The 17,592-nt window shown below is 41.7% G+C and overlaps 1 protein-coding gene across 2 annotated transcripts in view; it reads right to left on the bottom strand.

The window, feature by feature from the left end:
* The window catches only part of cblb (Cbl proto-oncogene B, E3 ubiquitin protein ligase), a 50,434-nt gene extending 39,761 nt beyond the window's left edge, over window positions 1–10,673 (bottom strand). Inside the window, exons 1-3 of one of the 2 annotated variants that reach the window (XM_035179522.2) lie at window positions 10,277–10,673; window positions 8,902–9,079; window positions 8,220–8,470 (exon numbers count right to left, since the gene is read on the bottom strand). In XM_035179522.2, the coding sequence (XP_035035413.1) occupies window positions 8,220–8,470; window positions 8,902–9,069 (419 nt within the window). In that variant the 5' untranslated portion in view covers window positions 9,070–9,079; window positions 10,277–10,673. Of the gene's footprint in view, window positions 1–8,219; window positions 8,471–8,901; window positions 9,080–10,111 lie in introns of both variants that reach the window. The other variant, XM_035179520.2, reaches the window with a different exon arrangement.
* Window positions 10,674–17,592: the final 6,919 nt, after the last annotated feature.

Below are 17,592 nucleotides of genomic sequence, written 5' to 3'. Positions count from 1 at the left end.
TTTGCATCTGTTGCGCCCTAGAAGCGTCCTTAAACCCCAATCGCTCACAGTGAATCCAGCGGGGGATGGATTCACTGTGCTGTATCCAAACATCCGATTCTCCTGGATTTCAACGGACATTAAACTAGGAGGCCAGGCGGACAAAGTCCTCAGAGACTGCGGAGTGTCTCACTCGGACATTTGCGTTCACACATGCACCTCCTCCGGGCAAAAATACGGAGGAGGTGCGGAGTTCAGTGCATGTCTGAAAGCAGCTATACACTTCTCCTGCCTCTCTCTGGAGATAGGGTCAAACAGTGGCTAGATGCTGGTTAATGCTGAGAGTCACAATGTCTTTCAAAGTCTATGATTCTAGGTGTAAAACACATATCACCACACTGTTTAGAAGAGACATTAACGACATACTGTTCCTTCATTTGGTTACAAAGGTTTAAATATTGAGTGAGTTTGTGAAGTTGATTGATTCATGGAGAGAAAACTCCTCTGTGTCCATCCCATGTCTCAGCAGACAAAACCTGAGTCAGAGCACAAGTTTAGCTTAGCAATGACCCTTTCCACCCCCAACCCCCCTCTGGCTCTGGCTTCCTCCTCTGGTGCTCCACTTCCTCCCCAGATGGTTCTACTTTTTGGAGGCTTACTCATCTAAGCTCACGCTCAGGCCTTGTAGGTCTTCCATGGGAACGTGTGACATCATCACTTCAAAGTACGACTGCTTGCTGGGACGTGCCATCATGTGAAAACGTGTACGAGATCATTCCACTGATTCCACATTAAAGATTATACATGTTGCTTTCAACTTCAGGTTGTCTACAGAGTATTAAACAATATGCGAGTACTGGAAAGTTTGTCATTCAGACAAAGAGTATTTATAAAAGACAGAAGAAAAGTCTAAATTGAAAAGGTTAGTCATTCTGCAAAGTGAGAAATGTGTGAAATGTGGCAAGATTATTCACCAGGAAACACTTCCTGTCTTTTCATCTCAGTAATTCACTCAGTAAAACACTTTCAGTTTATCTACCTGCAGCCTGTGATAGTAACAGGAATCAAATATTCAGAGATACAAAAATCTTTATTTTAACTTATTTTAACTTAACCTTTTTCTATCAAAGAAGCCATTGGTGTCTGTGAGGCAGCAACACTTGAATTTTCATTGAATATGAATAAAACTGCGATTTACTGTGGATTTTAGAATGGAGACATTAATTTAGAGCCATTTCAGCAACCATTTCTACAAAGCTTCTTCTAGTTTGTAGTCATACAGACCTTAACTTATTGGCACAACACACCTACCTACAAATTCCACAAACATCTATCTGTCTGTCGGTGGAAAACATTTCTCGCAAACCGTTCATCTTATCGACTTCACAATTATCAAGTATATATTAAACTGCCAGGGGAAGAGGAGTGCCGAAATTTGGTGCGATCTGGACATGCAATACATTTACTATTGATACAATTTTTTTTAAACAGGCCACCCACACTCAGTAGCAGTCAGTGGAGACGGGCAGTGTGCCTTCAGCCTGAGGACCAAGTTGAACATGTTTTTAAACTACAGAAGCAGTCTGCAACCGGCACGTTTGTTTTGTTAATGCTGACTTTGATGAGATTAAGTAAAAGTAACTCAGAGCAACTGTTAATCCCACAGAGGCTAAACTTCTAATTAGGAAGGTTTCAAAGCAAGCCTCAATTTAAAATAATTCCCATCTGGATTGCAACCAAAAGATGAACTGCCATTTAGACTAATCAGACCAACACACCTTTGATCACATTACTACATGTCCCTATACTTTCAATAACATTGCTAACGCTAGTATCACTCTTATTATTTTCATTATAACAACCAGCTGACAGAATTTAAATCGGACAGTTCACCAACTGTTCCTGTTCTCTCTCTTCTCCCTCCCTATCCCCTCTCCATCTCTTCTCTGCCCCCTTTCCATCCACCTCTCCTCTTTCTTCCCCTTTTTCCCCGCTCATGCCAGTGAGTGTGGTTCTGTTGGAGGATTATTCCTGTTAAGGAAAGTTTTTCTCTCCACAGTCACCAAGTGTCTGCTTGTTTTTGGAACCGTTGGGTTTCTCAACTTTTCCTCAATTTATAATATTGTAAGGTCTCAACCTTTCAATGTAAAGATGTATTTCTTTGATTTATGCAGTATCCACTCATCCTGTTCCCCTCTTTTAGTTAATTGATTTACTTATTTGTGATTATTAATTTAACCTCCAGAATAAATTTGTATTTTATTTTATCCAACTAGATCTGGTTTTACCACTCACAAGTTGAGCATAACAGTCCTCATCATCATCATCATCATTACCGCTGTTCACAGCAAAAATACTGAGGATGTTTCTCCAACATGTCACTGAACCATGAGTCAGGGGTTATTCACAGTCAGATGGGGGCAGGTGAGTAAATGGGTCAAAGAGGAAGGGAGGGCGGTCAGATTGTCTTTTATCCGCAACACTGCTTCCTGGCAAAAGAAGTGCACTTTTAATCCAGCTGATTTAGAGACAATCACTTTGGGAAGCTGCTGAAGGCGTGCCTGACAGGCCGGCTGTAAAACGCCCCGTGGTGCAAATCACTTCATATGTGCACAGTGGCTGTTTCACACAAGGGCTTTGGAGATTTTGCAGTGTGGCCACACACACTAGAATGTATGCAGTCACACTGTTGTCAATGTGCATTACACACTATACATTACATGGAATTTCATCATCTCCACAGCCTGTAATAGACCTGAAATAAAACAAGACAGAAATATAATAATATAATAAGGTGGCGTGACATTTAAGAAAACTGTTTCTGACAGTACAGTAAGAAGGCACACAACTTTCAAGTGAGCACTTCACTTGGCTGTAATTGTGTCTCTGCATAAAGCTAATTGATTGATTGTGAAAGTCTGTTTTCATTGAATCTCCTTCTAAAGCCAAGGACGATCTCAATTAAGCTGCTTTCAGACATGCACTGAGCTCCGGAGATCCTTTGGACATCCTCTGGAGGGCTGTATGTGTGAAGGCAAATGTACGAGTGAGGGCCTCTCGGGCAAGTCCCCTAGCTTTACGTCCGCAGAAAGTCTGGAGGAGCCGACACCGCATGATTCACCATAAGTGAGTAGGGTGTTGATGACATTTCTAACATGCAGCAGATGCAAAAAGAAAAAAAGGAGGTTTCTCCCGCCAGCCCCCTATGAACTCTGGAGAATGTCAGAGTCAGCCCATGTGAGAACCCAGCAGGAGATCCTCCTGAGGTGTATTCAGCACTAGTGAGTGGGTGTGTTGATGAAGTTTCAGCTCAGCCTCGGAAAATGACGGATCTCATGCAGCAAACTGATCCTGTGCAGCAGTGAGTTATGAGCTGACAGCTTCTGTGTTTGTCATTTTATGCTGTGGCTGCAGGTCTTCCGCTGAGAACAGTTTCCATCTCAGAAAAGATTCATCTGGCTGAATAAAGAATTATATCTGCTGAATTGACCATTAACTGCCAACATGCACAACAGATGACCACCACATTGCAACTTGTAGTCAAAAACTCCACTTCTCCACAGATCACTCTTTACTAAGGCAGAGAGGAGGTGCTCAGTCACTGCCAGTGTAACGGTGCCAAAGATTTGTTCTGGAAAATAAAGACTTCATTAAAAAATGATCTTAATTAATTTGTCTAATTAAATTAAACGACCTGCAGACTCACATTAGGAGCTCCCTGGTATTTTCATTCAAAAGAGGCTACAAATGGAAATAAAATTCAGGCTTAAGTGGCAAATGTAACTTCAGGGTCAAAGACAATTAACTCAAAGAGACATGAGCGTTTAACGTAAGAGCAGAAAGTTCCTGTAAAGACTTTTACTTCTTTAAAATACCAGCTGTTTGTAATTTTCTTATGTTCTTTAATTTCCTAGTTAATATTCCTATCACATCCTTGTCCTGCTCAGCATGTGGAAAAGAAAGAAGCAGGGGGATGGGGGATCAGGTGGTCAGATGTGGCGTCTGGGACAATGAAGACAGGGTAACGTGGCTGGGGGGTTGGGTGTGACGCATGGATGTCTTAAAATAGAGTGCAGCCCCAAGGAAACATTTGGGGGCTGATCACAGCAGTTAATCAAGCATATGAAACAGACTTGTGCTAGACAGGCTGCCACAAAGGCACAGCAGGCCACATATGGGTATACCCATGTCTCTGGAGACAGATGTGACGTGTTCCTCAAAGAGAATGTGTTCCTTTCATGTATATTTGTAAGAGGATATTGACTGTTGTGTAAAACATCATTTATACACTGGCAGAGTTGCTGATAAAAAGGGCCGAGGAGATTCTTCACATCCTCCCACATCAAAATAAACTTTCTGCTGACTGATGTTTACCATAACACAGCGCCAGCAGTTACATCCATTATAATGTGAACTAAATCCTGTGCATCTGCAGTTATTTGATGCCTTGATGTGCACCTCAGATTCATGTAATTCCCACTTACTCTTCACACTCTCACTTACACACCCAATTTTCTTTAATAATTTAGTGACTTTGATCAAAATTGAAAAGCATGAGTAGATTACGGAGTTTTTTTTGTGGGACAGAGACCTCAGGGCTAAAAAGATTGAGGAGGACAAAGCAAATATCACTGAAGAGGACAAAACTCCAAAGAGAAGCAGCCGTATTCTTTGTACTTGTTTCTTCCATCTATGTTGAGCAGGGGGGAGTGGTCTTTTACAGGAGCCAGTTGTGTCATAGCTCATAATCCATCCAGCTATACAAGGAGATTAAGCAGACTGTTCAGACTTAAAACTAAGATGTGCTGGAGTAAAGTAGAAAGAAAAACCATATCACATAGCAATATATAGCTGAGCGGGAAACTCTGTAAATGCAAATACAAGCCTGAAATATTTTGGTCACGGTCTATTTAAAAAAAAAATGTAAAGCCTAAATGTGTTTCATATGGGCTCTAGTTGTCTAAATTGGACTTCTATAAAAGGTGGCAGAGAGAAATGGTATTCATTGTGATTGTAGTTGTTGGTGTATTGCCAATATATCGTGATAAGTGTGGTTTGTTTTAACACTGAACCTTGAACAAATTGAGATTTTGTCTCAAAATCTCAATTTCAGTCAGTAAATATTATCATGATAAATGTCAAATCATTTTTCTCTTGAGTGAAGGTTGGGGTTTAAAACTCTTCTTTATGGGCCTAGAATGAAAAATACTTGCCAAACAGTAGAACATTTTACATCTGAAGTAGAACATTAGAAGCATTAGGGATTACACCTTCTCACCGTGCCTGCACAATACAATATCATATTATATCGTGGGCAATTGTGGCTCAGGAGGTAGAGAGGGTCGTCCACTAATCAGAGGGTTGGTGGTTCAATGACCAGTCTGCATTCCAAAGTGTCTTTGGACAAAACACTGAACATCAAATTGCTGTTGTGTGCATGGGTGAATGTGACTTGTGCTATAACGTGCTACGAGTGGTTGATAAGACTGTAAAAATGCTGTGTCTGCATCTTTCAAACTTTTTGAAAGATGCAGTTTAAAGGGACATGTCATGATTCTTGTTTAAACCTGCATAAAATCTGATGGAAACAGGTTTATGTTGTGTTTCTTGAGGAGATGAGGAATATTAAAATATAATGTAACCAACTACTAAAACTAAAAACCGCTAAATTATAATTTACTGAATAATTGATCAAGAGATTCAACTTTTTATCTTAACTTGGGTTTCCTCCCTTTTTATAAGTTCAGCAGCAGTGTGTAGTGATCATTGCAAATACTGTCAATAATGTTGCGTGACAGATAAAGCTACAAAAGCAGGGCTGTTCTACACAAAAGACGTTTGTGAAAGCAAAAATAAAAGTGGGGGGTGTCACACAGATAGATCAAACACTCAACCAGAGAGGAAATACGTATATGAACAGGATGTAAATTGCGTGGGGATTTTCCCTCTGCTCTGCACATGGCAAACATAGCAAGCTCCTGAGAATCGCTCTCAATCATATCAAGCTCTAATCTTTAATAAATGACAGCAATAAGGAATGAAATTACTTTCAATGTCCTCTCTCCTTTTTGGACACAGTTTCATAAAAACATGTATTATGGTACCTACAGCACAGTGGTTGATAGTGAACCAGTCCACAGCGTACTTTACAGTGATCCTACACAATTTTACTACTCAGTAGAACCCACACTGTACACGGTGTCTCACTCTCCTTACATCCGCTGCTCCAGTGAATAGGCTTGCTAAGTGATCATAATGCCTTAGGTCATTGTTAAAGGAAATAGTCCAGGCTCAAAGCTCACATTTCATGATGATAATGCAAAACAAATTGATGGGGGGGCTTTTTCTTGTAATTTGGTTGACTTAATAATAGCAGCCTCTCAGCAAGCAATGTCAGCAACTTCTATCACAGTACAGTAACATGAAATTTGAGCATGAATTCAATTTTCAGTAAAGATGCTCTGTAAGATCAAGCATACAGAAGCAATGGCAGCAGCATTGGCTGCTACACGCAGATAACTACAAGTGACAACAACATTGATTTTGTGCTGAATATGTCCCAATTCAATTCTCCTCTCTTTCACTGAATGTCCTGCCTGTAATCCTGGTGAAAGGATCACCCTAGTTACTGTCACCACAGCCCCACTGCTGTCATCCAATTGTTGGTTATTGTCAATCACAACAGTGACAGATAATTTTGGACCGAAATATGACTAATTGTGTCTGAAATGACAATTAGATTATTTTTAAAGATTAGCAACTTGTAGCTTAACAAAGATACAGTTATCTCTGAAATTCAGAAATTATACTTGTATACAAAGTTGCAGCTACAGATGAAAGGTACTTTCATTTTGTTCAGACGAAATTAAACATCCACAAATGTAAAATTCCAGATTGATGTGAGAACCCTGGTTGTCATTGGGTAAGAAAATGAAAAATGTTTATATAATTGTTCGAGAGCAATGACAACTGAAGAGGCAGCATCTATGTCTTTAACCAACTCAAACCAGCACACAGCCGTGGAACCATGTGGCCCAGACAGAGCGTAGCCTCAGAATTGCAAAAGAGTTGTTTATGTTTATCAACAAAACTATAATATATGAAACTTCTGTCCATTTAACTCCCTTTTGGCCGGCATGCCTGGGAGGTGACAGAGGATTATCGTCACTTAAAAAGGTGGTTTTCCAGTGAAAGGTCAATGTAGAGAACTTTAACTTCTGTTTAACTTCTGTGCCCCACTATTATTGTAATCTCAAAAGCCAACATAAACTGTTTTCAGAATGCACTGAACTCCGGATAATCTGCTCTGGATGGGCTGTATATGAGAACACAAATGTATGAATGAGAGGCTCCGGACATTCTCCTGAGTTTCTCCTGCCAGCCCCCTAGGAAGTCTGGAGAATGTCCGAGTGAGCCTGTGTGAGAACCCAGCAGAAGATCCTCCTATTGTGTATTCAGAGCAAGTGAGTGGGTGGGTTGATGAAGTTTCTAACAAACGACAGACGCAAAACTGAAAAAAAAAAAAAATACAAATAACTCGATGAATGAAAAAGCAGTAAAATGTAGAAGATAGCGACAAAGATGTCAAAAGGGCTTTTGGTGATATGGGCCGACGCCAGTGTCGAAGTGCTATGAACAAAAACATATGATGTCCACAGTGTGATTTTTATGTCATGTCCTGCCTCTGCATGCTGCACCCCCCCCTTGAACACTCCAGAGATTTCTGTTGTAGTTGTGAATGTGTCTGACCAGAGAATCTCCTGCTGCGTTGTTCATGTGAAAGGCAAACTCCAGAGAAAATCCGGACCAATTGTGCAGGTCTATTCTCTCAAAATACGGCAATTAAAAATATAATGAAGCCTACAACCAGGTATGGACAGGCCTCTGACACAGGAGTTGTTCCCTGGACGCTCGGACTATGTACAAGTATGAATGAACTACATGACGATGCCTGAACGAACACTCACAGGCACAGCCTGGACTCATCTCACATTCATCATCACTTACTCTTAAATATAAACTACATCCTGCCGAAAAGCCAGACAAGACCAATTCAAATGGAATAAATCACATGTGTTCACATCGGTACTAAAAAATGTATCTACTTACTGCTATTCTAACATGGCCACAGAGTGTGGGGAGGATGTGCAGGTGGACATGTAAAAATGAATATATTACATATTTATATACAATGAAAAAACCTCCAGATAAATATTTTCTCTCATAAGAAGATCTTTTACCTGTCCTGTGACTGCTCCTCATACATCCTTTCCTTTCCCTCTTTGAAGAGCCGGATGGCCCGTTTGGATTTCTTCATAAGGCTATCGATGTAGATTTTAAAGTACTCATTGTCACTGAGCTGTGCCAGTCTCTGGTTCTCCTCATATTTGCCCAGTATAAGCCGCAGGTGCTGGTAGGCGTCAGGTAAGATATCCAGGATGTATGGAGGACTGTTTTTTAGCTGGAGTCTGGGATTTTGGCACAACCGGACCTGTGGCAAAGAAATCCAGTGATGAACATTTGTTTTATGCTCTGACATTTTGTCAAGTTTACACATCAAATTAACTAAGCTGACATTTGACAACACAGCAGCATCACGTAATTTGATGGAGTCTGAAAGGCACTTCATTCATTTTACAATGTTACAATGTTACCACTGAGCATCTGGTTAAGCAAATGCATGAATCAGTCCTCTGCTGGCACATCATTAATGAGTTATCATAATATGTGCCATTCATGCTGTGGAACAATGAAGGCTGTCAAACAAATGCTTAAATTAATTAAATACACTATCAGATAATATGAAGGGGAACACATGCGGCCATTGGCAATAGCTCCAACTCTCCATGTGCATCTACAACAAAGACTGTGCCTCCTTCCATCTGGCAGACAGGCCTGACAGGTTTATAACTCAAAACGTACAACTTTATCCATGAGTTTCCAGGTCTTCTCCACAGTCCTGCGGTCGGCGGCTGCTTGTTTCGGAGGTCCCACTGCATCCTGGATGGCGTCAATGATACCTAAAATCCGACCCTTACTTCGCTGTTGTCCACGTCCGCCGGGGTTTCGGCCACTGAGAGCAGTTGCCATTTCCTAAACACTGAAGCAAATAAAGGAATAATTACAGCCAATGATTACTGCCATTCAAAATGTATTTGAAAAACACATTCCTGATGATATGTTGAACTGTTCTTTGATTGTGGAAATCATCTGTTATCCTGTGGTTGGTTCCTACCCATTGACAGATATTTAAATTTCTTTAATTTTGTGGATGAATGTTATTTCAGACAGTGGGCATCTATTGCACTTCTGTCCGTCCTGGGACAGGGATCCCTCACATGTGGCTCTCTCTGAGGTTTCTATATTGTTTCCCTGTTAAAGGATTTTTTTGGTAGTTTGTCCTTACTCTTGTTGAGGGTTAAGAACAGAGGATGTCACAACTTAAAGAAAAGCACGGAAGAGATTGATGTCTTTGGTTCATTAACAAAAACAGTCTCCAAGGAACTGTAAGAACAACACACATATTGATGTTATCACCACTGCTTGTCTCTTAAGTGCTGTTCAGCAGCACATCTACCTGAAAGACGTCTTAGGGTTTGACTGATGCCTGAGATGTTCACAGGCTCCCCGGCTGGCGTCACGTCGAGACAATGTGCTCTACCAACTACTCTCATCCCAGGAGTCCGTGTGCCTCGGCCACAGAGCAGCAGTGATGGACGCAGACCTGCTCACTGGTCACAGAGGTGACTTCAGTGCGCTGCTCGGTCGCTGACATGACATTTCAACCCAGAATCACTGCCCATTCATGATCATTCTCACAAATGAATTATTCACCACCCCACTGCGAAGAGAAACTGGAACTAAACAAACTGCTGATTAGAGGTGGTTTATTGGTTTACACGCACATTGCGATCTATTCCTTCCTGCTCCTGTCTGCTCGTAGAGTTCGGTTCTTACTAAAGAACCATCAAACCGTCCTACGTTTCCTGAAGCTGGTTCTTCAAGCGCCTGTGAGCAGCAGGAACAAGTAACACAAGCGGAGCAGAGATCCTGTTCCATATCACTGTGGCGTTTTCAACAGGAACTCACAGGAATCGATCATTTGCCGAGGACAGACAGAGTCCTAACTTACCAAACCACCAGGGGATGTCTGCTGGGATCCCTCCTGAATGTGATCCACATCCAGCGAACATACAAACACAAACAGAAAAAGGAGTGTCCAAGTCCAAAAGAGTGTGATGAAAGTATCCAGTGTGTGTGTGTGTGATCCTGCTCCTCCACTACAAACACTCCATACCTCAGGGTGGTGTTTAAAGGCTGATCCGGAGGAGATGAGTTCATAAACGCGGAGCTGGCAGGTCTACACTGTATGTTTTGTACAGCGACATCAACGTGAAGCCAGCCAATATACAAAGTCATATCCAGTTGCACGTTTCAAAATAAAGATACAATTCAGGGGAAATGTTATTCACTTTGCATTTGCATTTTGTAGCTGCCTGTGTCTTCTTTGTTGAGGCTGTCCCCTCCATCAGATGTTTTAGGTCGAACAAATCCTGTTCTAATCCCTCCGATACTCGTCCCTTCCACCCGATCGTGTCACATTCTCTCCCTTTACTTTGAAGGCAGAGCACCACTTCCGGTGTTTCTTGCCTGTGTTCGACTGACTTGATGCAGCTGTTCCAGCGGTGGGAGGGTCAATGTGAGTGTGAAGCAATATTTTCCAGGAACCGACCAACGCAATGGCAGAAGCGACGAGGCGCGCGCTGGTGCCCTGGGAGGGTGTCACCGATGTGAAGCTGGACGCACTGAGAGCGAGCAGCGAGCCCGGTGTCGGGACCAAGGCTGGACACGACCAGGATTCTCTTTTGAAGGATTTCAGAATAAACTGCTTTTACTTTATTCTTGCTTTCTTTTCATGTTGCCCGAAGCACCAGTGGTGTATGCTCTTATTTTAAAGGCGCAGTGGCCCGACTTCCGGTATTGCTCCATCTTCATGCTCGTGTCTTGATGCAGCCAGGGAGGAGAGTGACAGCAGAAGGGCCGCTCCCACAGAAATCCACACTCCTCTCTCTCTGGACAAAACCATCAGTGTTGTAGCGGAAATAACACAGGAAGCAGTGTGGGAGACAGAAAAATGTACTGCACCATAACTGCTACAAAGACAACAATTATTCTTACAGTCACGCAACAATCATTACAACAAAATAACCAAATTATAACGTTTGGAAGAATGTAACTGTAGTAATTCCAGATGGAATAAAACACACATGCCTGAAGGAGTCAAGTGAAATTAATGAAGGCGCATCACAGGCGCACACACTGACGCACGCACGAACACATGTCCTGAGGCATGTTTGATCATTTTCTGTCTCTGGTAATGAGCGGTGTTAGTTTTACACGATAACACATGAATCCAATGGAACAACTGTTCTTCCCCCTGGTTTCAATTTTAACATCTTTCTTTCATTAATTCACGACCACTTCTCACCCTTGTAAAAAAGCACACATTCACATTCCGCTGAGCACGGTGGTACATTCTATCCCTGTGTGAATGGATCAGTCAACACACTGTATCAGTGGATCAGTCAGTGATGTTTCACAGCCTCAGGACACTGCGGTACACATGTGTCAGTTTTTTCTGGAGTATGAAGAGATGTTTCCAAAGAAAGCGCTGCATGTCGACTAAGACTGTTTTGCTTGTTGCTGTGTCATGGACTATGACTGTGTAGTAATTCCTATCTTCACAAGAACAACCTTCTTGATCCTCACCAGTCTGGTTTCAAGGCAGGCCACTCAGCTGAGACTGCCCTCCTTGCTGTCACTGAGCAACTTTACACGGCAACAGCAGTCTCTCTCTCTCCTCTGTCCTCATAGACCTTTCTGCTGCGTTAAACACAGTGAACCACTAGATCCTTATTTCTTCCCTTCAGGATCTGGGTGTCTCAGGCTCTGCTCTCTTTCTGCTCTCATCCTACCTCAAAGACCGTACCTACCGGGTAACTTGGAGAGGATCTGTGTCCGAACCTTGTCCTTTCTTTACTGGGGTCCCTCAAGGTTCCGTCCTGGGTCCTCTCCTTTTCTCTCTGTACACCAACTCTCTCGGCTCTGTTATTCACTCACATGGCTTTTCCTACCATGAGATGAGATGAGACCCTACTAATTCTCTCTTTTTCCCAATCTGAAACACAGGTAGCAGCGGGAATCTCTGCCTGTCTGACTGACATCTCTCAGTGGATGTCAGCACACCACCTGAAAATCAACCTTGACAAGACCGAGCTACTTTTCCTTCCAGGGAAAGGCTCTCCCATCCATGACCTTACTATCACCATCGACAACTCTGTTGTAGCCCCCACCCAGACTGCAAGGAACCTGGGTGTGACACTCGACAGTCAACTCTCCCTTACTGCCAACATTACTGCAACAACCTGCTCGTGTAGATACATGCTGCACAACATCAGGAGAGTACGTCCCCTTCTCACTCAGAAGGCAACACAGGTTCTGGTCCAGGCGGAGTGAAGGATCTGTGTGTTTGGGTGTAGTCCAGGGTGGTGTCAGGGCCTGTGTGTGTTTAACAGTCTGATGGCAGTTGGATAAAAGCTGTTCCTCAGTCTGGACATACTGCATTTCACACTTCTGTACCTTCTACCAGAGGGCAGATATGTGAACAGTCAATGTTGGGGGTGGGTGGAGTCCTTAACAATGGAGCAGGCACTTCTGTGGACTCTGTGGTGGTAGATGTCCTGCAGAGAGGGTAACGATGTCCTGACGATCCTCTCAGCGGTCTTGACCACTCTCTGCAGGCGCTTGCGGTCCATCGCAGTGGTGCTCCCATACCACACGGTGATGCAGCTGGTCAAGGTGCTCTCAATGATGCAGCTGTAGAAGTTGCTGAGGATCTTTGGTGACATGCCAAATTTCCTCAGCCTCCTCAGGAAGTACAGCCACTGTTGTGCTTTCTTGACCAGCTGGGTGGTGTTTAGAGTCCAGGTGAGGTCATCACTGATGTAGACGTCCAGGAATTTGAGGCTGCTCACCCTCTCCACCTCCAGCCCACGGATGATCAGCGGCTAATGAGTTCTCCTTTCTCATGTCTACAATCATTTCCTTGGTCTTGTCTGTGTTGAGGGTGAGATTGTTCTCTTCACACCATGTCACCAGACTTGCCACCTAACGTCTATATTCTGTTTCCACACCGCCAGTAATAAGTCTGATGACTCTGGTGTCATCAGCAAATTTCAGGATGGTGTTGTCCTTGTGAGAGGTGATGCAGTCGTGTGTGAACAGTGTGTGAGGATGTGGCTGAGAACACATCATTGCACGGTACCAGTGTTCATCACAAGGCTGTTTGATGTTATGTTTCCAATTCTGACAGACTGCGGCCTGCCAGTGAGGAAATCTGACAGCCAGTCACAGAGTGTGGAGTTGAGTCCAAGGTTTTGCAGTTTGCTCGTGAGCTTGTGGGGGAGGACTGTTTTAAAAGCAGAGCTATAGTCTATGAAGAGCATCCTGATGTAGGCGTCTTTGTTTTCCAGGTGGGAGAGGGCTAACTATGTATGTGTATATATATACATATGTATATATGTATATATATATGTATGTATATATATCTTTGAGGTAACAATATATACGGCGGCAAAAAATCAACTTCATTGACAATTTTACAGTAATCCAGTGGTATCAACGCTGAGACACACTGAACATTAATCAGACTCTGTGCCCCTTGACTTTGGCAGTTATTTGGTTTGGTAATCTTGACATGAAAGGGAAGAATGGTGCAGAAAATGTACAGGTGGCCAGTGTAGGAGCTGCAGACACATAGTAAGTTTAGTGAATGACATTTTGGAAGAATTTCTATCAGTTTTAAAATCAGTCTGACTGCTGCAACAGAAGAACATACGATTATTTTGTGTCTACCCACTCTGACCTCATAAAGTTTATCAATCATTATATCATTGGACACTTTGCATTGGTGTTGAATGTTTATCCTGCCAATCTGTCATATATTCTGTGTTATATAATTCAAGTCATCTGGAGAGATCATTACATCAAACTGAAAACTTGATTTTAAGAATGTAAACGAAGGTGTTGGAAAACTGCTGTGACTTATAATCCTGTGGAATATTTACATCTGTCACTCAAAGAAAAGAGTTTTCAAGAATGTTTAAAAAAAATTCTCCAAATGTCTACAGTGGAAATGTCACCAAATTAAAAGTACTTTTAGCATTATGTTTTATGAAACTTTGTGTATATGTCATTATTACGGATGCATACGTTGTAAGCAGCATAGTACCGTTGTAGTTGATTGGGGTAGAGCTTAAACAGTTGTGTAAGGAACTTAGTCTACAACAATCATGTTGTAAATACGCATCAGCGTATTTTCTATGTAAAATATATAAAGTCACTAAAGCTGTGCCATAATATACAGTTCCCTCTGTATAGTAGTGGGGTGGAAATATCAAGTAGCCTAGCATGGAATAGAACTACTCGGGTAAAGTACAAATACCTAAAAATCTTACTTTAGCACTGTATTTGAGTAAATATGCTTCAGTAAATTAGTCATCTGGTAGCCACAGTCTCTTGAGCCCTGGTGGACCCTGACAGCATATTTGATAGTTGCCTTTGAAATACTCATGTGAGGAATCTTATGAAGCTGTAATTACAAAGCAATTGGTAAACATTACAGTAGTCATTTAGTAATTCCACTCACTCACTATATTTGAGAATGGCTGAGGCTCATGCTGGTATGTACTATATACAGAAGCATCTCATCACATTACCTCAGGTCACCTGCACTGCACCTGCACTGCACCTGACTGGTATGTATTAAGCACACAGAGAAAGACATCTACATGACTGAGCCTTTTCTTAATGGCAAAATAAAAGCTGATTTTAGTGCATCATTTTATTATCAGTTAAGGCCTATCAAATTTGAGTTTTAGGTCTGACATTATCCCACTAGGGGGCGGTGCATTCCAGAGGGAGATGAAACTGTTGAAGTTTTTATAACTTCAACAATTTCTTCTCCCATAAAATGTGGAGGAATTTTATTGCACTGTATTCATAGTTTAGAGTTAATTCACATGCATGACAGATCATGTAATGTCTATCATTGACATCTCATATTATTATAAGATACTTCCATTTTCTAAATGACTGACTGAGCTGTTCATTAAGAGGTACAGTTATATTAGACAGTAAATTGGTAATACACAGTTAAATTAAACAACTCTGAACTACTTAGATGCAAAATATTTTAAGTATCTTTTTGTTTAAGTAGCTTCAATTCAATTCTATTTTATTTGTATAGCACCAAGTCATAATATACATTAGCTCAAGGCACTTTACATAGAAGGTCAAGACCTTAAAAATTATAGAGAAACCAAACAGTTCCCACAATGACCAGCACTTTGGTGAAGAGAAAAAGACTCCCTCATTAACTGGAAGAAACCTCTAAGAGGGGTGAGAGGAGAAACATGGGGAAGGAGAGGAGAGGTGGGTTGAAAAGAGGGGAGAGAAGAGAGAGAGATAGGGGGAGGAGGAAGAGAGAGAGACCAGGAACAGCAACAGGTTTCAGCTCTGACTAGTTGTTAGAAATTAAAACAATAAGAATGATGTAAAGAGGTTATTAACAATAGCTGTAACAGTTCATATAATAATAATAATAATAATAATAATAATAATAATAATAATAATAATTATAATAATTATAATAATTATAATAATTATAATTGCAACTCTTGAATTAGAGATACCTGCAAAGAGAGAGCGAGAGAGACACAGTATTAACATGCAAACAAAAATGGTCACCATTGGAAATGTGTACAGAGCTCCAGCTGTACCTACTGAGTCATGTAGTTGTTTGCATTTGACAATTAATACCATTGAATGTAATGGAAAAAAATATTTTGGTTGACAAGTAGGGAGACAATGAAAAGAGCAGTATTATTTGAAACAGCTGAACTTAAACATGTAGACGTTTTATTATTTACAAGAGACACACTTTAATAATGAAGCAGACTGGTACAGAGAGTGAGAAGGGGAAGCCATCTTAAGTCATAACACCACACTGAGTGCAGGGGTGGGCTTCCTCACTCCAACATCATTGGAGGTGGAACATGTACAAGGGAGGTGTCTTTTAGTCAAAGCTTGTTTCGACCATTTTACTGTTGTTTTTATGTTTATGCTCCTAACAACAGTGCAGGAATGAAGTTATTCATGGGAAAAATTAATGATAAATTAAATGGTTACGGATCAGTTGATTATTTATTTTTAGGAAGGGATTTTAATTGTACTAAAAAGGAGTGCATCATGCAGAGCCTCAGTCCAGTTTTATGTAGTATTTGTATTCGAAATATTGTCCCGAAAAGTGCCTACTGGCATTTTAATTCAGTTTAATGATAAATGGTCTGGATATAATTACAGACCATTTACCATTTTAGCTGCTGACCTAAGTTTTTAAGAGGCTCTTAGTTATTTATGGACTGGAGATTGGTGTTGTGGAATTAAAGAGTATAAGCAAGTCCATATAAAATCGAGGATATATTAAAATCCTCAAAACTGAATGGATGGCGTCAACCAATCTGCTGGAAACAAAAGTACAAGGTGCTCTTGTCCGGTCCGTAATCCACAACAGAGATGGATGCTCCCTCTAGCTTCTTATTTGGTTTGGAGAGGAAACACGGGCAGAGGAAGTTCATCCACTCTCTGCTGTCAGACACTTGGCAGGAGCTGACGGAACCCGGCCAGATCAGGAGGAGCTGTGAAGTTTTACTCCTCACTGTTCAAACGTGAGTATAAAGAAAATGAGAAGCTGTTGGAGGAGTTCTGCAGTGAACTGCCTCAGGTCTCTGAGGAGACCAACGCTTCACGAGCTGCATGTGGCCCTTCAGAGCATGCAGGGCCAAAAGGCCCTGGACATTGAAGGCCTCACACATTTTTTTACAAGGATTTATGGGTCATCTTAGGCAACAATGTGTTAGACTTGTTCAATGAAAGCCTGGTTTCAGATTCACTACTGATATCCTGCCACAGGGCGATAATTACCCTTCTGCCAAAAAAAGGCAACATGCAGGACATAAAACACTGGCAGACCTCTGGTTGACTATGGAGTGGATTAGATTCCGCGCTGGTCTCATTGCCAAGATCCAGGTGCTGTACAGTGGCATTGAAACTGTGCTGAAGGTCAGTGGTGGCTTGTGTGCTCCTTTAGAGTTCATAGGGGCGTTCGACAGGGCTGTGCGCTGTGATTCGCTGTAATGCTCTATACAAACTCCCTGGAACCCCTCCTTCACAAAGTCCGTTCAGGTGTTCAGGGTTTGTTTTTACCTGGTTTTAATAGCAATGGGGTTTTATCTGCCTATGCTGATGATATTGTCGTTTGTGGAGGTGGCTCAGAGAACCTCCAGGTGAACCAGGGAGAGTTGATTTGATTGAATGAAAATGATCACTGCCTACTGTTGTTTCTTCTGATACATCCCACTCACACATCACCTCTACATTCCTCTTCCATGTTACGTCTAGTGCTGAGGTGTTCGCTCTGTGTACATCTAACCTAGTCCCTCTACCATCATTTAGACAAACCATACCTTTTCCTTATCATTCGATCTATTTGAT

The sequence above is a fragment of the Hippoglossus stenolepis genome, chromosome 15, assembly GCF_022539355.2.
Source record: "Hippoglossus stenolepis isolate QCI-W04-F060 chromosome 15, HSTE1.2, whole genome shotgun sequence".
In the NCBI taxonomy this organism is placed as follows: domain Eukaryota; kingdom Metazoa; phylum Chordata; class Actinopteri; order Pleuronectiformes; family Pleuronectidae; genus Hippoglossus; species Hippoglossus stenolepis.
Note: the sequence above shows the minus strand (reverse complement) of the source record. Positions and strands in the feature narration are given on the sequence as shown.